Source organism: Tinamus guttatus, unplaced genomic scaffold (assembly GCF_059628265.1).
Source record: "Tinamus guttatus ecotype Peru unplaced genomic scaffold, ASM5962826v1 Tinamus_guttatus_pri_ptg000169l, whole genome shotgun sequence".
NCBI classification, from domain to species: Eukaryota; Metazoa; Chordata; class Aves; order Tinamiformes; family Tinamidae; genus Tinamus; species Tinamus guttatus.
This window is the reverse complement of record NW_028288703.1, coordinates 1,894,147-1,919,911: the sequence shown is the minus strand read 5'-3', so window position 1 is coordinate 1,919,911 and position 25,765 is coordinate 1,894,147. Positions and strand designations below refer to the sequence as shown.

Sequence of the window (25,765 nt, the reverse complement as noted above, 5' to 3'; positions counted from 1 at the left end):
GTTCTTTATGCACCTTATTACGTAAGTGAAATAAACAGAACCGTGTTGAATTAAAAAGGCAGAAAATATCTGTTTACAGCAAAGCACTATTCCAAATACACCATGGCACCAAAATGGATTTGGAAACAAATGCTGCACTGTACATGTATTGACTGTGAATTAGCTATGTGCATGGTCAGACCTTTTCTGGTTACTGAGCTCTTGCAGGCTCATCTCAGAAATGTTCTGCTCTGACATAAGGAAATGAGGCCTGATTTTTCTTTTCTTTTTTTTTTTTTTTTTTTTTAAACCTGATGGTAAATTATTCACAGAAATTCACAGCAGTTGGCAGTATTATATCTGCAATATCAGTACCTTATTAGAAGAAATATAATCTTTGTATTTCTTTTATATGAGTAGCTAAGTCACTTATAAAGTGTTTTGCAAGTATGCATAATATATCTAGTGCAGTGTATCTCAGATTGCAGGCAAGATATGCAGGACACGCTGGAATTTATGCCTAACATATTCATTGAATTAATGGAGTTAATTATGCCCATGCACTTAAACTTGCAAAAAACACAATCACATTTTTAAGATCTTGGGTGGGTTTGGGGTGTTTTTTTTGGTTGGTTGGTTTTTTTTTTAAGTGCTCTATCGTAAACAGACTAATGGCACTGTCTGGAAAAGTGAGGCCTTCTCTGAATTTGATGAGTCTGTAGACTAAGTAAAGTATTTACATTAAAACTTTTAGTTGATCTGATCTAACCAAACAAGAACAAATTGCCCATTTTTTTTCTCTACCTGTTGTTCTAAACTCTTATGAATATAATTTCCACCTGCCATTTTCCCCAAATTGGAGTGAGAGAAAAGCAACTCAAAGGTAGCACTTGGAGAGAGGAAAATACAGGTCAGAACTGGCAGCGATCACACGACCTGAATCTATGCAGTGGGTCTCATCTCGTTTTAGAGTGCGAGCAGTTGGACAACTGTCTAAGCTTTGGCGTTTACAGGAAAGTTTTAAGTTCTGCTGCTGCCAATTAAGTTATTTTTGTAACCTTCATTACATGTAAGATTAGTTGCTAACTACAGTAACTTGTAAATTTAAGACACTAAAAGACAAAATATGATATAACACTTTTCTGGTATGGTATAGGTTCATGTGTTACCAAATTCATTGTAGTGTAATACAGTGTGCTTTTAATGAGTGAAAAATGATTAATGTAAATTGAAGCTATTGATTATGGTCAAATATGTAGGAGCTTTTTTAGAAAGCGCTTTCCATGTAAGTTATTTAATACCTATTGCATGTATTTTTACATAAACTTTTAAAAGCCAAGGCATGTCCTGAAATAAAATGCCCTAGATTCAGGTTTCCATCTGTGAGGCATAACCAAGTACTACTACCGCACTGAAGAGGGGCATGGTTCTTAAATACAAGCTGTTTTAGACTGCTGCTGTTTGTGCTGATTCTATGCAGAGCATAAGCATTAAACATCTGGCTCTTCTTTCTAGAGTATAGGCTGCTCCATAGAGCCATGAATTGCATGAGAGGCTTTTCATTTTGTAGGCATGCTTTAACTTAGTTACCCATGAAAGCTATGACTGCAGACAAAGCTATGACCGAAATAGCATACAAAATAAGAGCATAATGTTTTTTGTTTTTTTAATCACAAAAATGTTTAGCATGTTTTGACAGATAAGGAAAAAACATGAATCTTTGAATTGTTTTATAGCACATTGTTATAATACTTTACATATACACTGTACAATAATTCTTTCATATCAGAAGACTTTCATACAGAAAAAAATAGTTCTATGAAATATTTATTTCATGAGAAAGATGTGGAATAAAACCTGGGGCTTTCTTAATCTGTGGGGTAGCTGAAATAGGGGATGAAATTCTGACAATACTCTTGTTCTTTTACATTCATATTGGTGTTGTTAAAAAAAAAAAAAAAAAAAAAAAAAAAAAGGTTATGCTGCAAGGAGCACAGAGGAGCATTCTCAGTGTAAGCCTCTCTGTACAGAGCATAACTTTACAGAGTAGCTACCTCCAGGAGATTTGTTCCTCTTCTTGCCTGAGTGCCAGTTCCACAAACCCTGTGCTTGAGCTGTGCAGGACAATTTGTTTTTGTTTCTAAGCAACAGATACATTAGACAGTGGCAGTTCGAAGCTGTGAGCGTGCAGGGCTTGGTGGAATGAGACGCCGAGGCTTTTAGGAAGTGATCGTTTTAAGGTTCGCTGATATCAATAAACTCTTTCTCTGGGGGTGGACCACCTCGGTACCAGCTGCAAGTGCCATCGCTGCGCTTGATGCAGGCATAGTGCTTGGCCTGGTGCCCGTACAGCTTTCTTTCTATGAGCCAGTCTGTCCAGAGGCATTCGTTTGGGGTGGTGATTGAGCAGGGCACCATGTAGCAGGTAGTGATCTGAATGGGAAGTAAGTAGTACATGATTTCAGTAAACTGAAGCTTTCTTTAAAATTATATTTATTCACAAATAAAATTGTATGATATTTTGTGCATAAGAAAACAGAACCTATCAGTGAACGATGCTATTTCCTTTAAGGCAGGACCCACTGTTACGCACTGTTTCACTCTCTACTTACTTTGCAGCCACAGCCCATTTGATATCTCTGATTTAGGCTCTTCTTTTGAGACAAGGATAAATCATCCCATGGTTCAATGTAGTTGCATAAATGGATAAGGACTTTACCATCACTTAAAATTTGTCCTACAGCATGGAAAATAAGAAAAATAAGGCAAACAAATGAAACTTTTCTAAATACTGAGGTTATGGAATGCAAAGGTTGTTGTAATAATAATAAAATATAATAAAAAAGCACTGGTATGTTAAACCAGGATTCCTGGGCTCTATAGAATAGTCTGTGTTTACGCATTTGTATAGAGGTAGGCATGTGTAGTCTCGTTAAATCCATTTGCATTAATGCGAAAACTAGCACTCTTGGTTTAAAGTTAATAAAAATAGCGTATTTATTTACTAATGATGTACTTACAGTAGAGTTCCTCTAAAACTTAGAAGACTTTTTGATGAATGCTGGAAGGCGTAAGATCAAGGTACAATTACAACCTTATATAATTTATACTTTCCGTTTTGTTTGTCCATGTCGACTCTAAATAAATACTTAGTTTTATAACATTTGATTAGTTTTGAAAAGTTAATTGATTTGACGCTGAACAGTTACTTCCGCTTTTATAGGTAGGTTAGTCTTACTCTATTTTACCTGTCAAAAGGTATTGTTTTTTGTTGTTAGCTTCTAGCTTCACACCACAGAGTGATGAATCAAAAGGAGTATAGACATATTGGACATCCTTCACTTTTTCAAATCCTTTAAACATCTGAAAATTATCAGAAAATGAATAGTAAATCAGTAGTGGAGACAAAAATGAAAATTAGTTGCAAGCAACAGTTGTTATATGATGTACCTCTGGGAAAGTACTCTTTGCTGTCTGAACTTACAAGAGAAAATACCAACAGTTAGATCCAATCTATATGTGAAATGAAATGTGTCCATTGCTTATAAGAAAATAAGATCTTTGTTTTTTAAAATTACAAAGCCACTAAAAAAGCACATTTAATAATTTAATTGGTCTTTAAATATTTCAAATTATAATCTACTAGCTTGTTCCAATTAAGGAGTAGTTCAGACCCAACATTTAGCTTAAATGAGGTGCTGCACTTTTGAACATCTGAAGATGCAAGAATTTCTTTATATTAATATAGGAAATTCTGTCCTGATTAGTGTAAATGCGTGTAACTTTCAGAAAATGAACCATACAAAGAAACTGAGTGTTGTTCCTATACTCTTCTTAAAACAAACTCTTTTTCCCATATGCAGTTTAGAATTATGCCCAATGTGATCTTCTGAAACAACTCTTGGAAAATGGAATCCAGTTCTTAAATTGATAGCCTGCAGCACCAAAACGTAAAGGATCAGAATCCAATCCATGCAGGATTCAGATTGCCTGCTCCCTAAGTGGCATTTCCAGCTATGACTGTCATTCGTAAACTATTTTTTTTTAAAAATCAAAGCACATCTTGTTATAGCCAAATGTGAGAGGGAATCATGAGAAGCTAATGGGCTTCAGAACGGCTGTCGTCACCTAATGTGACATAACTGAAATCCCACCGCAGAGGCGGCCCGGCTTGGTCACGTCGTGCTGGGTGTTGACAGCTGTAGATGCTTGCAAAGCCCCCCTGCTCCCAGGGGCCAGCTCTCCCTGGCAGCACTGCACAATATGGTCAGATTGCTCAATTTCTGCCAAGAGGTTTAAACAGTACAGACCCAAGAAAGTATGATGTAATATGTTGATTTTACTCTGAAGCCTTTAGTTACAGATTTTAAAAAGTCAAAATAGTTGTCATAGGGCTTCTGATTCAAAAATGTTAGATGAGGTTTTATAATACTTATTAAAAGAAACAAGCATCCAGCAAAAACAGAACAAGCAAAAAAGCCCAAAACAAAAACAATGTCCTATGCAAAGCAGCTGTGCGTGGTAAAATCTTAAATTTGTATTGGGCAATGTATCGATTTTTATTAGATAAAAGTAGTCTGGTTATTGCAAAGTATCTACTAGTCCAGTTTGGAAGATCTTCTCAAAAAGATGGCCAAATGAGGAAGCAGCAGCAGACTGCATGTGTATTGTAAAGAACCTGCTTCCCTGCTAGTGCAAAGTGTTAGCTTGAGCAGTGAGCAGAACTTGCAAATGCAGGTTTTGTTTCTGTGATTGTTAAAGACAATGTGGCTGAGCAACCTGTGTGCCAGGGTTAAAACTCAGGATCTGCTTCTGTTGCAGCTAGAGGTTGTGCGGCTTGGAAGGTGCACTAGGGTGACCGCTTTGTCCCTAGCCAAAGCATGTACAGAAAAAGAGAGGACATCTGTTGTGTAAAAGTGGAGAACATCTTTTATTAAAAACCTCTCTGGCAGGTCCTGTCCTAGCAGACTTGCTTTTGGAAGCTCAGTGGAATTAAATGAAGATCTTAGTGATGTTTCTGAGCTTAGGAAACCTCCTGGGCTTTCCACTTAGGAAAATGTGGGGGAAAGTCCAAAGCGTGCAAATGGATTTCAGCGATTTCAGTGTTCTGCCACTGAAGACCTGGGTTATAGGCTGAAAATAAGAGCACAGACTACGCTTCTCATTCTTGTGCCTACATGTAAGATTTGCATTTCTGTAAAGTTGCTCACTAGGTGTTGCAGGGTAGCAAGGCCAAATTAAAGTCCTAATAGGAGGAGAGAGAATTTCTGTTGTATTTGTATGTTGTTTGCATAAAGAAACATTTGAAACTATCCTTAATAGCTTAAGAGCAAAATATGGCAGCTGGTAATGAGCTTGGGAGGAGAGGGGGCACTGTGGTAACAGGTGAAAAGAATTGAATTAGTGAAACTGGTGTGTGTGTATATGTAGTTTGTTTGTAGTAGAAAACTTTAACAGAAACTGTGATACTCCCATGAATATTTTGAGATTTTCTTGTCTACCATAAATGTTTGTAAGTAGGACCTGGGGAATATGAACTCCAGTAGTCATAATACTTAGAGTATTATTACGGTCCGTTTAAATAATCTCTCATCTTTCTTGGTAATGTATCACTATCAGCTTTCTGAGAGCTGATACTATTTGAAGGATTTTATTTTTTAAAGCATATATCAATTCATAATAGTCTACTTGCATGTTCTGAGTAAATATAATAAGAAAACATATTCTATGAAAAATTAGAGATTAAACTGCATATTAAACTGAAAAAAAAATTAATGTGTCTTAATTGAAAAATGCTTTCTATTTTTTGTTATCCCTTAACAGATTATTAATCTTTTTGACCTCAGTGAGGGTTTGATGGCGACTTGAATGGGATTGGGATATGTCTTCCAGAAGTTCTTTAGTAAATATTTTGCCTTATTGGAGCTAAAGTAGTAGTAGAACGTTCGGTGAGATTCTGAATCACTTCACTGTTTTATATGCTTCCACTATGAGTTTTCTGTCCTAGCAGCATTTGTATGTGATTTTTGTTTGTATGAGGGATTTTTTGTTTCTATGTTTCTGCAAATGTCCCTGTTGTGAACACAGGTCCTTGCTATTTCAGCTGGAAATGCTTGTTCTTTGTTTATGAAGTTTGTATCCTCAAAGTTGTTGATAGCATAATACAACATAGGTCTTCAAAAATCTACCAGAGTAAGCAAATGTGAATACCATAGTTAATAAACTGAAGTATGTTTTCATCAAGCAGTTCTGAAGAACTAAATTCTAATCAAGATACAAAATATCTCATGAATATCAGGACAGCTTTCTTTTTTGTTCCTTTTTACTTTTTTCTTTTCCATTCCTACTTTAAATTTTCGGTATAGTTCATCCAGGTCTAATCTTGGAGCCAGGTGGATCCTGCTCTGAATTTGAGCAATTTGGAGCTAGTTGTACTCAAATACATTAGTTATCAGTAATGAACTTCAAAATAGCTGATTGATTCCATGTACCTTTATTTGTTTGATTTCATACCGGATCATTTTGTGGGTATCAAGAGGGTCATCGCTGGCAGGAACCACCTTTTCACTGGATATTTTTGCACGAATCACTGTAATAGGAAAAAAAAAGTTTAAGAGCCAATAAATATATGCTCCATCTTCCAGGCAATGGATAAAATTGCATTTTTACTTTAAGTTTTTTTGGTAGATTAACATTATTTTTTATTCTTTATCTAAAGTAGACCTTAAAGCTTTTTACTCTAAGTACATTATCTATTGACAATAAAAACATCTGGATTGCCTATGATATAAATCCTGAATTTATGATAGAAATCCAACTGTTTAAATGTTTTCTGGCATTATGGGTTTAGGACCAAAAGCTCAAAAGGTCATCTCTAAGTTAATCTATCCATAACTAAGCTAGAACAAGGCTGCTGAGCTCTTGAGGTGCTTGTTGCTTATGGCTATGGAAACTTATGCTCTGTAAATCTGAAGTGAGTAACCACTGAGTTTCGATAAAAACTGTTTGTCAAAAGACATAATCAAAGGAAGAACTTCTGTTGATCTATCAGCTAAACAGAAAGTCTATCAGTTAAATAGAAAGACCATGCCAGGCAATATATAGTAAAGAAATTGTTAATTAAAACTAGTGTGGGACAGTCATGATGGTTGGAAGGAACCTCAAAAGCTCTATTACAACCCTTTGCCTAAAGCACGACCAATTGGAATGAGGTTGCTCAGGGCCATGTCCAGCTGAGTCCCAATTATTTCCAAGGATGGAGACTACAGTCTCCCTGGGGTCCTGTTCAAGTATTTGACCACCCTCATGCTGAGACTTTCATACTTTTTACTCACTAAGAAAAATCAAGCTGATGCAGAGGAAAATCATTTGGCATCAAAATCATGCTTTTTCCCCCAAAGCATATTTACTTGATAAATAGGCTTCCAAACATGACAATTAAAATAAGAGACTTAGATTGTAATTGTTTTTACAGCCAAGGAGAGGTCAGCCTAATCTATTAACAGGTAATTTTCATTTCCTCACTTATTAGCAGAACAAACTAGATGCAATAATCAACATGATGCAGATGCCTGAGGCTTCAAAGCATAAGCCCTTCATCTTTTGGCGCAGTTCCTTCCAGCCAAGCCATACAAAGTCATTTAAAGGAGCATTTTAGACTTACGAGTTGAATTGAAAGGAAAGAGTTCTTTTAAGTATGAAACTGCTGTTCAGATGATAAGTGGCAGCATCTCTTTTATCATATGCAGATGTGTGTTATTCCTGCAAGTTAACAGTACTTAAGCACTTTGATGTAATTCCAGATTAAAAGTGTTGTGGATTGTGTGGAAAGATGACCTGCTGGAAAGGTCAAATTAGAGTCATGTTGTTTTGTTCTGCTTTGTTTTCCTTTGCATCAACACTTAAAAAAAAAAAAAAAAATCAATATAGAAAACTGGGGTGGGACAACTGGTAGCTCCATCACTTTCTTCATACATGTTTTATACACAAGAAATCTTTTCCTGCTTAGTCAATACCCTAACACATGTAGTACAATTAAACCTGTTATGTTTAAAGCTGAAATATTACTCAATTTCATTTTTATTAAACTCTGCTGATACTTTCAAAGATTTCAAAAGGGAACATTACATATGATCAATAATAACTCAGAATGTCTCCATGGAGTTAATCTATGGCTGAAAGGATAATGTTTTGGTTTTTGCCAGTAAGGAATCTTTCTCTGGGTGTGTAGTAAAATAATGAAAACTATTTTTATAATGTGTAAGTTTCATTTGTTTGTTTAATAAAAAGCTTCCAGATGGCGAAGGAAGTCAACAAGACTCTTTTCTGTTAAAAGAATATCTAGATCTTTAGCTATTTGGGCTTTGCTTTTCTGTTTTCTTGAAAATGTAAGTGCACATAAATCTTTGTAGCTTTTCTTAGTTTTTATTTTCCTGTTTTTCAAATTGTTTTTCTCAATCAGGGTTGTCTAGCTGTCTTAAAATCTTATTCATGTGGTTGCTTCTGTTTTTAACCACAAGTGCTTCCTGGTTTTAGCATTCTTTGGCCTACCCATCTGCCCCTTTTCACTCACGGTTCAGAGAGTGGTTATAAGGCAGGATTCCCCCTAGTCGGCATTTCTTTTCAAAAAATGGTTCCAGCGTGCTGGGTTGGCTGCTCCTCGCTTTGGCTGAGAACAACCCCTGGCTGCTTAGTGTAATAGTGTCATTTTACCTATCAGACAATTGCTGGTTCCTTATGAGGAATTTGAATCTATGAAATATGCATCATCTTCCTGTCCTAAGGTCAGTAATTGCCTGCCTCACATTCCTTCCTTAATTGTAAAATCTATAATACTATAATGTATTTTGAAAAACTTTTGCTCTCTAACATTTCAGTAGTAAAATATAGCCTTTCAACAGCACTTGCATGATCTGTAAGCCATATATTTTGAATCATGGTACCATGAAATCATTATAATTTATTTTACAATATTAATTATGCTAATATAAGAATATATGAATATATAATTAAAATAATTTATCTCTTGGTCATAAATGAAAGATGTCTCGGGTAACTGAAATGAAAAGTATGATGACCAAGAGCCAAACAAGGAGGCAGGCAGACCTCAGAACACAATCACACTGGAAGTTACCTGCTCCAATCCTATTGGTGTAATTACCAAATCCAGTTGGTGTAATTACCATAAAGTGTCATAGCATGTTGCTATGGATAACACTCTATTTCGCAAATCAACTTGGCAATTGTAGAGCATTTACTATTAGAGGAGTGTAAAGAATATTTTTGGTTTTTTTCTTGAAAATTAATAATGCACCTCAGTCATTTCTATGGTGCTTCTAATCCATTCTTCCCCTACTTCATCACAGGAAAGAATACTTCTTTCCAAAGTCTGAATCTTGTTTTTCTGAAAAACTTCAATTAACCAATTTTACTTTATTGGAGCAATTAATTTAGAGAATTTGTGAATATCCATTCCTAGAGATGGTCCACATTTGACTGGAAAAGGTCTTAAGCAACTTGGTCCTGCTTTGGTCAAGGTTGAACTAGATGAGTTTGGAAGGAACCTTCCAAAGTCAATTACTCTATTTTAAACATTGATCAACTAAGACTGCAACACTAAGTGTGTTCCCATATGTGAGGTAGTAAGGACTAATAAAGACCGACCATTCTAATCCCTGTTGAGCTATTTATATGTTCCTTAGAATTAAGTTATGTATCATTGTCATGAGGCATGTATCCAGGTTGAAATACTAATTGCAATACTTATGCAAAATGAAATTTTTATTCACTAAATTATGTAATAAATGAATGTTTTTTATTAAAGAGTGGCAGCTCAGAGTGAAAAAACAAAATTAGGTCCGTTCCTTGAGCAGTAGGTGGGTTGGTGAATAGGAGGAGGAGGTAGTCTAGACTGGGATGTCTCAATTTGATTTTTTTTTTTTTTTTTTTTTTTTAAATGAGGGCTAAATCCTTTCTCATTAGCCTAACAAAATATTCTGAGGCCCATGGACAGTTCACTTAAGTTTTGACTAAATTTAGACTATGACATTAGCTATGGGAATGCAGACATAGCACAAAGGTGTAACCTTCACTTCTAAAATACATTAAAGGAAAGTGTACTTCACATCATATAAATTTTTAGTCAGAATCAGCTTTGTTACAAAAAAGCTTGAGATGAAAAAGAAGTTACAGAACTACAGATGACTTCAGCCATTTGGTGTCTAACCACCAGCATATGATCTTTATTTACAATAAGCACTCTCGATGAAAGTCATAGGCAACTTGCACTTTCACATTTCAACTGTTTTTTTGTGATCTTTAAGAATTTGTTTGTTCTGAATAACCAAATAACACTAAAAGGGCTTCACCTTATGTTCATTATAGTAATAATTTTTAACTTCCTTAGAGAAAAAAATGCTTATGTAGTTGAGATTCTTTTCAATGCAAAATAGGTGCATTTCATTCTGTCCATCCACTTTTTATGTATTTATGTTGTTTGATAGCTGTATTTCTCTACATCAGTCCCTTCAAGTCAGCAAAAGATTACTTCTGCTGCTGTTCTCAAAATACTCTATTCTTGCTCTTTATTTTTTATCAAAATATGCTGGCCACCATCATCACCTCTGAAAAATAGTTTAATAGCATTCATTATTTTTTGGAAAAATATACAGAGGACTGTAAATCCCTGGAGAGACAGGCAGACAGTTGTCCTGAACGAAAATTGATCCATTTTCTCGAAATCATCACATAGTTTTCATGGGAGACTGAAGCTGATTCCTACACTCTTGCACAAGACGCATTTATTCATAGCTTACTGATGCTCTCACTGACAATATACTTTTGTCTTTTATTACCTGTTGTGCTAGTCTGCATCTAAAATGCATTTTCATGTGAGGTTTCCACAAAGCAGGAAGCTGCTTTCCCAGGCCCACTAGCACATTCAGGTAGGTTGGAGTGTTGTGACTCTCTCTGTGTTTTTGGCTTGGAATGCAGAAATTCCTTGTATTGGAAGAGTTGATCAAGTTTGGCTTTGTTGTTAAACAAGATTATGCAATTTTATTTTTTAAATCTGTGTGAGTGAGGTCTTAATATCTATTTTTTATTAGCTTCAAGTGGAAGAGATGAACATTTGTTCTAATAGATATGTGGTGTACTTTTAAATTAAATATTAGAGAAGAAATAGTATGATTTTCTAATGTTGTTCAAGGTTGGTTTTATTTTTCCTGCAGTGTTTTTACAGCTGCTACTTGTGTTACCAGAAATATTTCTTTCTACTTCACAAGCCTCGAATACCACATAATTTGACTAGTAATCAACATCTGTCTAATTTCAGCTGAAGAATAATGCTCTCTTTATATTCTAACGTCTGTAGAACAACATACATCATGTTATTGTAGATGTTCATTCAGGGCTGTAAACCCTGAAACTCTACCACGAAGCAGGAGAAACTCCACAGCATTGAGATACAACATTTTAATGAGAGAGCTAGAGATTAAAGGTGGTAGGTTAATAGGCTTAAATGCATGGCAGTCTTTGATGTTTGGTGTTTTATATTATTTAGTCTTTTCTTCCTAAGATTGCATTTTGGTTTGTGCACAGTGTGTGTAGAATTTTTTGAAATCATGGTTTTTAGTTTTAGCATTGTAATGCATACTTTTAAAATAACATTTGCATACTCAGCAATGAGTCAGTGATACTCGACTAATTTTAAATCAGTGAACTACATAAATTTCTCCATTTCATTTATTACACAATACTTAGTGCCGTTTTTTCTTAAAAGCTAAAATTTTTTTGGTTAGCAACCATATTCTAACTGACAGGAGTGTTAGGTTCAACAGGTGTAAGTTTCTTATAAACCGTGTCCCGCTGTTCACTGTTTCAGGGTGCCACCTCATTTTTCAGCTACAACCTTCAAGCTGTTGGGATTAATGCCATGAAAAAGTTCAAGTAAAAAGGAGAACTCTGATATATTTAATTTTTCTTACTGTTCTTTTTAGAAGTTAAAAAAATTAATATATTGTCTGGAACATCTTTACAATTCCTAATGTCAATGATTTTAGGAGATTTTAACAGGCTGACAGTACCAACCTCCAGCTGTGAGGTTTCCCTTACATTTTAAGGAATGCCACTCTTCTCTAAAGCCATAGCACTGTTCTTAAAAGCTATAAAATTATAATACTTATTTGTGCTCAGGGTTGGTTAGTCATTTCTATGACAGTGCCCATTTTTTCACTATATGCTAAAAAAAGGCAGCCATAAGACAGTTTTTGGACACTGACACATACTAGCGGGATGCATGGCATTACTTTAATTATCCTCCATGTCAGGCAGAAGAGCCTCTTTTTGGGAAGAGCAGGTGCTGAGGTGCAGAAGTGCTCATCAGAAAGCATCTTCCTTTTCTCTTGGCAGATGTATCTTCATGGTGGTAGGTGCTTTCTTCCTCATGAGGATTTACCTCTCTTTGAACAGAAATTTAAAACCCCAAGATGTTCATGTTTGCTGCCTTGTTTTGTGTTTTTTGTTTAATAAAATCACATTCCCTTAAGGCTAGGTGGGAAGATTACCCAGCCAATGCAGGCCACTGGAGTGGCAGCTCTGGCATGGCACCCATTTCCTGGCACAACCTCCTCCGCAGCATTATTGTCCCTCCTGAGCATGCAGCCACGTAACCTCTGCAGAGCTCTTCACGCATTCGTAATTTTTGTTTTAGCCAGCACTTTATGGGACCAGATCTCTCTTTCTCTGTCAGCCAGTGTGTTGTGAGTACAGAGATACATGAATGTAAAAATAATTGAAAAATTTCTGAGCAAGAGGAACTAGACTAACATTCAACTCCCATAGGTTCTAGTTGATGGAGAACTGGCACTATGTTGTTTATCAATATTTTGGATGTACAAAGATGTGAAAATTGAAGTACAATCTTCAATTTAATCCTAAATCTTAAAGGAAAGAAAGAAAAGAAAAAAGAAAAAGAAAAAAAAAAGAAAAAGAAAGAAAGAAATTGGGCATGGTAATACTAACAGCAAAAGTTCGGGGCATGCTACTATATGGGAGAGCACGGTCCAGAAGGATGTGTGTGTGGCTTCAAAGCTGCCTTGCTTAAACATGGAGCAGAGCTGCAGAGGCAGAGCCCTCATTGCTGTCGAGTTGTGTGTGATGCAGCAGGATGCCAGTTTTATCCTGCCCCAAGCCCAAGAGCAGCCCCAACCCACAGACATCTCACTTTAGTCACAGGAATGAAATAACTTCTGGCATCGGGGATGGAGGATTTGCCTTTGCCAGAATGGTTAGTGGAGTTTTCTTTTACACAGGGCAAACAATCTACTCGTCTTCTCTAGCTCCTTTAGAAGTATTTTGCTCTGCTTGTGCACAAGCTATTGTGTCCAAAGTGAATTAATGGATTCATCCAAAAATGCTTAGAGTAGGTTTAATGTGTATGCCTATCTCCAATGTATGTGGGTATCTACATATCTGTCATTTCATATAACATGTATAAATGCTATTCTAAAAAGATAAATCCTAAACAGAATTCTTCAATATAAACATTCCTTAGTCAAAAGATTCACTTAAATGTGAGTATTTAGGTAAGATAATATTTGAGCACTGAGTTCAAATATTCTTTCCAAATCTACTTTCATTCTACAATCTTCAGAATTTAATGAGAAATTAAAAAATAGTATGTATTTACCATTTGTAAAATAAATCTAAGAAAACTTGCCTTAAAAAGAATGGGCAGAATGCCATCCCTAAGGAATATGGTCATAATGAGTAGCTTGAATTTCCTCTTGGTTGGAAAATTGTTTATCTAGAAGTATTTCTTGAAGTCTGTTTTTGAAAAACTGTTACTTTATTACATTTAAGAATGTATCAGACTAATATAGTTCAAAGTAAACATATATGTTTAAGCTTTTGGAAGCACAACTTTTTTTTCTCACCTCAAACAAGTCAATGTTTGTCATGCTTGGTGTAGGTAACTTTAAAAAAAAAAAAAAAAAAAAAAAAAGCCTAACACAGCTAGATTAAAAAAACAATTTAACTGATGGCCACAAACAGAGCTCAGAGTTTGTCATGGCTACAAAGATTTTCTGTCAGGATATAAAAGCAATTAATCAGTATGCAGAAGGTATTGCTTGCCCCATAGAGATGCTAATTTTGTGACACTTTGGAAACTCATGTTCTACATTTACTGTTCACACTAGATGGAAGCTAACCAGCCTCAGCTTGAGCTAATGAAATCAAAAGACTGGAGAACATCATATTTCTCATACCCATGCAGTCTAATTTTTGAGATCTTTAGTTTGTTTCTGTAAGTTGTTTGACAACTGCAAAGTTGACCCAATATCAGGAAACATAGTTGTCCTAAAGCCTGGAAAGCTATACTTATACAGAAACTCCATTGCCAGCTTACCAATAGAAAATCAATGTCCATACAGATTCTTGGTCAAGTATTTTCCAAAAATGACAAAAAGCAAATGTAAATAAGTTGTAGTGTAGCAGAACAAAGATCCAGTCTTTCAGTGTATTCTCAGGGAGGATTTTTGTTATTTGTTTTGTTTTCCAAGAGTTCTGTGTTACAGCCAGCTGTGCCACCAGTATTAATATGCAGAATTCATACATACCATGTGCATATTTAGATAAAATCTTATACTAGAGATGCTGTTAACGGAAGCCCTTTAAAGGTACAGATACTATTTCCTACTTTAAGTTAGGAGTTGATACAGAAGATGTCCCTATTAAAAAGGAAAAAGCACTAAATAATAAAGCAGTTTCAACAATTTGTAACCCACACAATATTCTGGAAAAGCAAGAAACAGAAGAGCTACTGCCACTATTTTTCCATAGCCCTCTTTTTTCAAAGGACATTTTGCAGTTATTTTGTTTCAAAATCCTCAGAGAGCCCGAGCCACCTGGCTAAACACCGAACCCGCGGGCGCAGCCAGCTGAGCCGCGGCAGCGTCGCGCTGCGCCGCTGGGACTCACCTAGAGCCGAGTCGCAGATGAGCTGCTGCGGGTGGGCAGGGGCGCAGCTGCAGGCCCCGGCGCGCTGCGGCGCCCGGCTGGCGAGCAGCAGCGCTGCGAGCAGCAACGCTCCCGGCGCGCGCTTCATGCTGCCCCGCTAGCCCCTCAGCCGAGAGAAACCGCTGCCTCGCTCCTGCCTTTGGATCTCAGCTCCCGAGTAACTCTCGGATTCCTCCTGCGGTGCCTCAATTTCAGCAGCCTTAGATGGTTTAGAAAAGCCCTCTAATGCTCACTCTGAGTATAGGCTTATGTTGACTGACTTCTAATTTCCCTGACATAAGATCCTCTTATTTATGGCCCTGACACTACCTCCTAACTCCGCCTTCCTTTAAGGAAAAAGCACATCATTGGTGAAAGTTATTGTACCCACAGAGGTACTCTTAGGAAGAACGGAGGTGTTGCTCTTAGGAGCCAATATAAGCTATTGCTTAGCATCTTTTGCAACTGTCTAAAGCTAATTTTATGATCTTCAGTAGAGCAGAGGTTTTATCTTTTCCTAGTGGGTTTCCTTCCAGGCTGAATTAAAAAGCAGTCCTGCAACCCTCTCTGTTTAAAGCAAGTAAGCAAAGGTATCCTTTTAGAAACTGTTTTCATTTGAAGTCCTTGCCCTTCTGGGCATTTTTTGAAATGATGTCCCTGTATGCAGGCTGCACGGAACTTTGTAAAAAGGAAAGGTATCGGTGCTCTATTTGTAAGCATTGAGCAATTAGTAATTATCAGGAATAAGGATTTAAAAAAAAAATTACTGCTTCATCACAGATACAGTTTGAAATTAGCGAACTTGGGAATCAAGCAGTAACTTTTTTTTTTTTTTTTTTTTTTTTTTTTTAATTTCAGTGTGCTTTTCCTTTCTTACCTGGAAGAAGTCTGCTTCTTTCAGGAACCTTTTAATGTGAGTGAAATGATGAAATAAATGTGAAGCTGAAACCTTACCCAGAAAGTTTGAGCTACAAGGAGGTAGCAAAAAGGAGAGGAAAAAGAAAAAGAAAAGAAACAACCCCAAAGCAGGTATTTTAATGGCCTCTGTGGGCACTAGTTCTAGGACTATTGCTTTCCAAGTCTAACTTAAGGCAGTGGGAATAGAAAGTGATGAAGGGATTAACTGACAACCATTGATTTCATTCAGGATGGCATCACATGACTGCTAGGATAGACGATCTAACTAGACCATTTTAATTACTATTTGCTTAAAATTTAAGTAATAACTGAATATCCTGGGCAAATATTCTGCTCTTACCTCAAGGAAGCCTGTCTGCCTACATAGTGGTAACCTAAGGCACATTTTGCTTTAGGCAAAATATATAGATGTTATGGAATGCATGTCTTAAAAATTCTTATGTTCAGTGAAATCACACTAATACTGCATAAAACAAAATATTTAATATAATATGAAAATATCTTGTGATAAGTTAGAAATTCATTTGCAACTCTCTTGTAGGCATAGCTGGGAATTAAATACATATATCTGACAAAATGTAGAAAAGCAAACCTAAAACTAAATTTTATATGGTAATTTTAGCAATATTATTTTTTAAAAAATCCAATTTTATATAGTATTGCCTGCAGCTGCTGTTGGAACAATCCAGTTGCATTTCTAAGCATCTTTCAAAGCTGCCTGCCGCTGGGAGGAACATTTGGAGTGTGGTTGCACTTAGAGAAGCGAATGGCTGTAGAAGAGGTTCCAGGGGTAGGTCTCTTTTGACCTACTCAGGGTTAGAAGGGATCTGTTTGGAATGTGCAATCAGTTGTGAGACCTTTCAGTGGTAATGTGTGTTTCATTGAAGCTTGTAGCTAGGCAGTTTCTGAAGCCCAGCGTGGAACAAGAGGAAAAAAAAAGAAGCTGGATGTGTACACGTGGCAATCCAGCATGAATGTGCTTGGATCCCCCATGACTTCAGAGAGGGAGGCCAGCCCTTGTGGCTGGCCATACCATTGCACAGCAATCTGTTAATAAATTAAACAGCAATTGGAAGAAGAACAGATCTTCAAATTACGGTTGTTTTTGGAGATAGGTGCTTTTTAACTAATGACACCAAGTATTTCACAGTTTTTAGGTTTGGGAAAAGTAGTTTTTTCCTTAAATAATTTGTTTTCCTGTAGCCAATCCATGTGGCTATAGTAGTTGAATAATAATTGCAGGTGGCTGCAGTATTATCATCTTGCCATGTACTATACTATGGCTACTGGGGATATCAGCATGGCTTCTAAATACCTTATGTGCATTAAATCCAGATGTCATTTAAAAGGGGTAAAAACGTGATGCAAAAAAGCTTTTGTAATTGGGAACTGTTTACATCATGGTGTTTGAAAGGGTTCGTAATATGTCTCAATCTGTGTACTCAGAAACATCTTTTCATGCAAGAAAGTATATTTTAAGCACAATTATCAGGGAAGCCAAATATCACCTGTAGTTCCTACTGATATCAGTACAGTTTTACATACCTGTTGCCTCTGAACAACGTCAATAGTTCTTAGCTTGAAGCTGTACTGTGCATTCTTATACTGTGTATTGTTATTATTTTTCATTGTATCAAGAAAACTAAGTTCAGAGAATTTTGAAGAAACACTAAAGCTCATCAACTGTTCTTCCTTAAAAATCAGATTTTGATACTGTAAAATAGAAAGCTTGTTAATCCAAAAGGACATAGAAGTATTCCTTGCATTATTTTAATTATCATCTTTTGTCTTAAATAATATCATGGAAATAGTAACCAGCAGTTTATAAACATGTGCAAACTAAAGTAAAACACATTCTTTTTTACTATTTGCATAGATTGTCTGACAATATAGGGCCTCTTTCACTACACTGTATGTTGTTATAATATGGAGTTTCATTTGGTTTGATAAGTAGGCCATAATATAGCAAATTATGTCATAACTCTGAGGTGCGAAGAGCAGCAGCATTAAATAGCACCCACTCCTTGGAAATATTCTGATATAACTCACACGTGCTAATAAGCAATAGAAAACTTCATTTATCAAAGGACATGGCCCCTGAGTCCCTTAATTCATTATTGACACAGTACCTGACACCTTCTCATTTCTCTCCAGTTAAATTGTCATGTGTCCACTCATTTCTGTTTTCTGGTAAATTATAAAAAATGAAGAGTAATATAATTAGTTGTGTTTACAGGTGGGTACGCTATAGAAAGTAAAGAGGGCAGTAAAGCTGGCTACAATCAGGTTTATAATCAGTTGCGTGTCTTTTCAGTGGGACCTCTAATTTTGTATATGACATAATACGAAGGAGTATTTTTACTTGCTGGTTGCTGTGGTTCTTACTAATTTTTCATATATAGCTTAAACCTTCTGGAAGAAATAATGATTAATTATAATCATGTTTTCTTATCTTCTAATGCACCCCAGAGATCTGCATGACAAATACTAGATCTGCTGCTATTAAATGTTACAGGGGCACAGACTCGGGTGTAGTGACTGTTGCTTTGCTTGAACTCCGGAGCCAAGATACCGTGTCTTCCCGGTACCTCCCCTCCTGCCCCAGGGAAAGGTGCTTCGGGAGGTGCGCTAGCCTCAGAGCTGGCGTGGGGAGAGGCCACACTGTCACTTCACTTCTACTCCATGCTTCCCATCTGTCCGTTCCTCCTTCTCCCGTCTCTCCTGTCTACCTCTGGCTGCTTTTGGGGAGTATCCACAGGATGCTTCTCCAGCAGCACCGGCTCTGGCTGGCCTGCCCTGCCGTGTGGTCTCAGAGTGCTGCGCTTCCTCTCTGCACCTCTTCAGCTTTTGCCAAGAGGCAGCGCTGTGCAGGTTGTAGGGCACTGATCACGAGCCTTTCTGAACACAGCATTGAGTTCTGTCAGGGGGCTCATAAGGTGCGCACGGGGCTTTTCCAGAGGCGCGCTGGTTACAAGGGAGAGAATAAGGAGGCGCAGCAGAGAGGGACTCTGCCTTCCAGGTGTCAGGTAGCGTGAATCTCTGCAGTATCCAGACAGCTTGTTCTCTGTACATTAGCTCCTGGCAACTTATAGGGTATGTTTTTTTTCATCCACTTCTGTTGTTTTTTCTCTATACTGAATCATACTTTAGAATAGTTGCAGGCAGGATTCTCTGCAGTAATAGTTTATCTATTGCTCCTTGGATGTATTATCACACTTCTGGTGTTTTCTCTAGTTTTCATTTTGTTGTGTTTTTCCTAAAAACTGCTTTCTGTTTGTCTGGCGTGGCTACAGTATGCATCCCATACAAAAATTGAATAATGGTATAGAAAATTTGAACTTCAAGTAGTATTTCACCAAACATATGAGCCTTTCATGGGTCTTAAACACCAGTACATTTATATGGGCTGTAGCCCACTTCAAAAGGGATGGTATTTTTAGCTCTCACTTCCTAAATACTATAATAAAAAACCCATATACTATGTGGTCACAGCAATTTGGATAACTTTTTGATGATAAAGTGTCTTGTTTTAGAAGCAGCACTTTGCAAAATAATTGGCAGAGTTATTTGAATGGAATGATTGTGAGAGGCCAGAATCAAGATAAAACTTGGATCTGCAAAGGTTTTTATTCTCAAGAATTTGTTACAGATTTGTGGGAACTGTTCTGATCTGCTACTATTATACTTTACTCACTGTTTTTCTGGTTCATGGTGATTTCTGTTCTCACACTGTATGTGCATTAGAAATGTAAGAAAAAATATGAAGACTTCTCTACTATTGTGTCACTGTGTCATTTCTGTATTGATCTAGATGGCTTTTTTTTCTCTATTTGTTTTTTTTTTCTACTATTTGTGGGAACAAAGGTGTTTTGATTGAATTTGTGGTTCAGATTAATTTGTAGTACCCCGTTCCTGTAAGTGGTGCTAATGGAAGTGAATGGCACTGGGAGCTGGAGTTGCATCTCTCCCGTTAATCCCAGCAGGAGCTGAAAGGGCCTTGCATTCCCAGCATCCCATCTGTATTGTACTTGCTTGTTTAAAAGCCCTCTGAACCCTCTGTTTTGAATCCAGACATCACAGCGAATCTCAAGTCGTCTCTTTGATGACCTTGCAAAGTAGTTAGGCTCTTTTCTTGCCCTTGACCTTTTAGATTTCTTTAGTGCCCGTGTTCCTGGGCACTAGATACTACAACCGTTTTGGACTCTCCCCAGATGCGCCACTTATGTCTCCTGGGTGGAAGATGTTCCTCCATACACAGAGGATTTGACATCTACTTTGTTTTCCCACTATGCAAGACGGGGGAAATGGGGTTCGGTGTTTCTGAATTGTTCTTGTAATTGTTGAGAGTAACGAGGGCCTAAGGGCTTAAGTTTGTGCTTAGAGATGAGCAGTTTGTGGAGCTACCTCTGCTGGAGAGCGGGCGCTCCTGCATCCTGCCGCCCCCAGCTCCCGTCTTGCACTGTATTTTCTTAAAACCAAAGAGAGCAGAGAAAGGCCACCTTCTGCTTGTTTATTGATTTAGGACTCTTCCTGCCTGCTTCTGGGAAGGAAGAAAATGAATAAAAAGCCACCTTCATTATTTCACTTTTAGTTTCCCTTTCCCAAAGTAAGCAGAGCAAAATTAGATTTAGTCTGATGCATAGTCCACAAATAAATTACATGGAACTGGAGTGGTTAAATGAACTTTTCTAGGAGATTATTGGAAAGATAAATATTTAAACACTGAGTCTGAGGTAAGTCATATTTATGAAATCTTTCTTGTGTGTATGTTTTGCTGCTTTCTTTTTTTCTGCCTTTTTTCCCCATTGTGGCTTCTCCAGTCAGCTGAACACTGAGGACATTAAAGCCAGTGTGAATACCTTCCCCATGAAATGTCTGTTCTCTCTCTCTTTTTTTCTCTTCCTCCACCCCATTTTTTTTTGTAAATGGCTCTTTTTTAGTTTTTTAGCAGATGACCTTTGCTTAGTTTTATTTTTATATGATTACATTTTATGATATTTCTTATCTATAACAATTTAACTTACATTTACAAGAATTAGGGTTACATCTCAAAAATATATATTATGTAGCTCTAAACACTCTTTAAAGATACTTATATTTCAGAAGAATTTACAAACCTTTGAGTAGTTAACATATAAAACTCAATTTTTTAGGATTCATCTTAACATAATTAAAGCAGCAATATCACTGGATGATGCTGTAGTAACCCATAAGCTCTGAAACTCATAAATTTCATAAGCTATGAAAACTAATAAACTTACGAAAATGCCTGAAAGGGAAAAGGTTGGTATTATTGATGTTACATTAGGAAAAATGCAGGTAATAACAGAGATCAACAGTGTGCGTTCAGTTTACTGGTCAGTTAAATAGTCCTCACACCAGCGATGCAGAAGATAATAGCGGTAGGTAACTGCTATATTAATATCTCAAACTAGAGTACTTAATTCTGCAGTTGAAAACATAGTACATACAGATCGAGGAATCACTATGTGGCCAGATAATTAAAGATGAATGCAATAAAATGAGTGAAATCCAGGCAGATCCATCTATCTTCTCTTTGTATGCTCATGCTGCAAGGAATATAGTGGTAGTAACCAAACATGCTGTCAAAGCCAGTAAGAGAATCAGTAAGGTAACAGATTTTCTTAGCTGTTCATGCTCACCTACTTAGGAGAAGCTCAGGAGAAGATGGGTCAAATATCTGAAATATCTGTGATGTTCAGAATTTAGCAAACAGCATCTCGTTTCCAAGCTGTTTCAGAGTAAATGGGCTTCATGACTAAATACAGGAGAAAAATGGAAGCATGTTAAGTCATTGCATTTTGTACAGAAAGCTCTGTGCAGTGTTACCATGTGGAAATAACGCCTGGTTTGATCACCGGTTTCCTCAGGATACGTACATGTTTAGGAATCTCTTTGTACAGATGGGGATGGCATTCCAGGCACTGAACCAGCACAGGACGGTGTAAATGTCATAAAATCTAAAAGTCAATCTCTAAGTTTGACAACTCCTTCTAAATTTATTACAATAAAATGATATAACACCCTGCAACAAGCTCAGAATCTTTTCAAAGGAGAGAAAAAAAAAAAGAGAGAGATATCATAGTAGGATTTTTGACTAGAACTTGGGTTTGGCTCAACTTTCGAAAAGAATGAACTGACAAAGCAGAAATAGGGTTGTAACAAGGGGATATGAAGTCTTTGATTGCTTCACAAATCCTGAAGAGTGAACCTATGTTCACCAAATTAATAGTGTTGCCAGCTGCCTCTAATTACAACATATTTTTTTTTTCTTTTTAAAACAGTTTAAGTTTATTTTGTCAGGTTCACTGGAAGGACATGACTCGTTGATATGTTCAAGTAACAGGGTTCTTTTTTCTGCCGCTGCACTGGTAGTATATGAGCAGTACAAAACTTTCAGTATCAAAGAAAAAACAGATTGATGAATTTAAGAGGGAAGAGTGACCAAGAAACATTAGTGCAGACTGATGATTCTACTTTTTATTTTTCATAGAAGTACCCTGAAAATATGGGTAGTAGGTAAAAAAAAAAAAAAAAAAAAAAAAAAAAACATACAGGGTAAAAAGAGTGCAGCTCTCTGAGCATGACGTTACTGAGGTAAGCACGAACATTTTAGTCTTGTTAATTAGTTGCTCAGAGTTGCTGAAACTATTTCTGTAGCAATACTTCAATACAGTATTTTCTGTATTTATTTTGTTTATATTTTGTTCTTTAAACATCCCAAGTCTCCCTCTCCTGTTTCATCTGCAAAGCTCTTAACATTTACAGATGCTGTCTTTTCTTTTTATCCAAGTTTCACGCCCAACAGGATCTTGCTGCTTTAACACTTTCTTTTGCACTGCAACTCCAAAATTGTAATCTTAACAACAGGAGCATCCTAGACTTGTTCATTTTGGTTAGTTTTATCTTGTGGGCCAGGGGATACATCCAGATTTTTTAAATGATGCTAATGAATACTTTTATAAATACTATGTGTATGAATGAAAAAATTAATCTTCCAGGAAAAAAAAAAAAAACGGTTTCCTTCCTTTTTCCCAATGAGGACTTTAATGTTTACAGTTATCTCTAGCTGCCTAGGTATGTTCAGTTTTGATGTATGTTAATCTAGCAGTATTTTCTGAAATGAATTGAATTTTCAACATTTTCTTGTTTGCTCAGTATCATCATTGATAAGTGACATCACAACAAAGTTTGGCCAGCCTGGAGTCATTTATGAAACGACCATATTGTATTTAAAATATTTGGGCATATATTATTATATATTAGACTATACAATACAGTATGGTGTTGCAGGTTTTAGGTATTTAAAATACTGAACAATAACTAATGATTTGAATGTAATTTGCTAACATGGAAAACGAGTGTTTGAAATACAAAGTTACATCAACTGAAGAGTGACAATCCAAAACATTTCAAGCTTTAATGAAGAAGATTTGATAACTTACTGCTCCCCATGCCAGCAGTTTCAAAAAGCTTTGTGGTCTCAAGCTGGCTAATCCAGTAGATGTCATGACCTGACCGTGAGACTTGACGACATGAGAAACTTGCTCCTGTGATGTATTTCAAAACTATTTGCTTTGAATTCGTGCCTGCCTTTATTAGTGCTTGTTCAGCATTTGCTGAATATTGAATCAACTTCTTCCTGAGTTTAGAAACTTGGTCAGTGTTTCTCCATTTTGGGATAGTTGTTGGTCTGTTGGAAATCTAAGTAGTTTCATTGCAACTGTAATTGCTTTGCTCGTTGCCTGTCAGGAGTATGGGAGACAAAAAGAGCAAAAGGAAAATAATGTATTTTGTGCGTTTATCCTGTTCTGTCTTTGCTCTTATCAAACCAGTCAGTATGAATAGTTCTGGTGACAGATTAATTGAAAATCCGTGACTATGAGATGTTGAGGGATTGCTGTCCACACTGTTATCAGTAATGTAGAAGAATTCAAGAATACTACAGCTGCCACAACAATTTAAGAAGTTGAATTTTAAATAAAAATATGAGTCTCCAGGTATAGCGGCCTGCAGTAAACTGAAGAGTTTGTGGAGTCCGGATCCCAGGGCACTTAGAGACTCCACCAGTGAAACTCCAGTTTGAGGCAATGTGATTGAGCTGCCTTCAACCTGTGGATTTCCACCGCAAATCTATGCTTAAAAGATCAAATCTAGTTACTGTAGAAAAATCACTTCTCTGAGGACTAGGCCAACTAACCTCAAATGCATTCATGGAAAAAAGAAAAGAATGAGGCCCATTACAGAATCAGTTTTAGTGACATTCATAAGCCATTAAGAGAATTACTTTCAATTGCACTGCTTTGAAAATGATAAAATAAACTGCAGGAATGTAAGATAAAATAATAAATCGTTACATGTCATCCAACTAATACATAGTTATTTGGATAGTTATGTTGTTAAACACACAGAAGTTTTTTTCAGATAGGGCATTGCCATCACACTTTAAAACCATAGATGCTCTAATATTTCCATTATGTATTTCATCACTTGCAGTATTGAATCCCCTTTGCTTTGCAAATCCTTCTGCAGCGTAGTTAACAAAGGCTGGGTTAGACTTATAAAACTGGACAGGTAGCTCTTTTGCCAAAGGGTTTTTGAGTATTATTGCAATACTCATGTCAAATGTGAACGAGCTCCCAGTTTGAAGGTGCCCTGTGGTAGCAACTGTTAGATTTGTTTGGTCATTAAGTATGTAGTTTTAATTTTTGCTATTAATAAGTAACAGAAACTCTTAAAATGAGTCTTTTCGGAAAGTAAACTTCAATGCTAAATGTTTCTCGGTTTGAAATTTAAGAATCCAGACTTCTGTTACAGAGATTTTTGAAAGGATTCTGCTTCATAAAATGCTTTACTCTTTCCGTTGTGCAACATAGTGCAGTTTTTACACCCCAAGGGAACGTGTCTTCAGGTTCACAGGTGAAGGTTTCTACAGGTTTCTCCTGGTTTGCTTTGAAATGCGGTGCCCAGCGCCGCCCTCTGCGCGGCCGCAGGTCCTGGCCAGGGCGAGCGCCGAGCAGGGGGCTCCCATCACCTCCCTGGGCTCGTGCACCCTTCCAGGGAGAATGAGAGCTGCTTTTTTATATGTAAATGAGTATACACATGCACACAAATATACACATATATCTATGTGTGTGCATGCGTGTGTGTGCACGTGTGTATGAGCTAGTGTTTGTTCCTGTGGTCCCCAAAGGATTCCAGGGCTCTGGACTCATGGGGAGATCTGTGGCGCTCCTAATGACAGAGGTGCCGTATTGCTCTGCTTAGAGGCCTGCCAGTATTGCCTTTAAACCCCCCTTTCAGTGGTTTATAGTTGAATCATAAAAATGTCCTCATGCAGCTTGAGGCAGGCTGTGATTTGTTCTCCTGCTCTCCATCTCAAAACTGAAACAAAAAAAAGCTGGCTTTAAAATATGAAAGCAAAAAAGAACTAGCTAGGTGTTGTCTGCACAGGACTTTGCATTCCTGCAGTTCAAAGAGAACTCAATTTTTTAATTGCAGTATAGCTGACCTTTATTATGTGGTGCTTTTGCAAATGATTTTTTGCTATCTTGAAACTATCAACATTTTTAGTGATTAAGTTTTGTAGTGCTTTCAACTTAGACTGGTTAGACCAAAAGAGTTATGTAGAAGACAATTCAATATATTTTGGATCAAAGGCCACCTCTTGAAATGATTCCTTTAAAAATGCCAGCTGGAATTAAAGTACTAAACTCTTTGAGAGAACTCCATGAATAAAAAGGTGTATTTCTATCTGCCACTGAAAAACTGCCATATTATTGCAATTAAACGCATACCTTAAACATATACCTTAAGCTTTTAAGAAACAGAAGAATCAACAGTGAAGACT

The 25,765-nt window shown here is 36.8% G+C and overlaps 2 protein-coding genes across 2 annotated transcripts in view; one reads left to right on the top strand and one right to left on the bottom strand.

The window, feature by feature from the left end:
• The window catches only part of SYN2 (synapsin II), a 130,062-nt gene that overhangs the window by 65,803 nt on the left and 38,494 nt on the right, over nucleotides 1–25,765 (top strand). The gene's annotated exons all lie outside the window — the stretch shown is intronic.
• TIMP4 (TIMP metallopeptidase inhibitor 4) lies at nucleotides 1,944–15,289 on the bottom strand. Its single transcript, XM_010217324.2, has 5 exons — nucleotides 14,959–15,289; nucleotides 6,471–6,568; nucleotides 3,228–3,342; nucleotides 2,592–2,716; nucleotides 1,944–2,412 (listed from the first exon to the last, which is right to left on the bottom strand). Exons 1-5 carry the CDS (start codon nucleotides 15,083–15,085, stop codon nucleotides 2,215–2,217), a joined length of 663 nt encoding a protein of 220 aa, XP_010215626.2. The 5' UTR covers nucleotides 15,086–15,289; the 3' UTR covers nucleotides 1,944–2,214.

Excerpts from the sequence above, each read along its gene's own strand:
- TIMP4 (XM_010217324.2), bottom strand. The coding sequence starts at position 15,085 with ATGAAGCGCGCGCCGGGAGCGTTGCTGCTCGCAGCGCTGCTGCTCGCC. Across the intron at positions 3,343-6,470 it reads ATGAAATCAAACAAATAAAG|ATGTTTAAAGGATTTGAAAA; the intron begins GTACATGGAATC and ends GATAATTTTCAG. Across the intron at positions 2,413-2,591 it reads AAATGGGCTGTGGCTGCAAA|ATCACTACCTGCTACATGGT; the intron begins GTAAGTAGAGAG and ends CTTCCCATTCAG.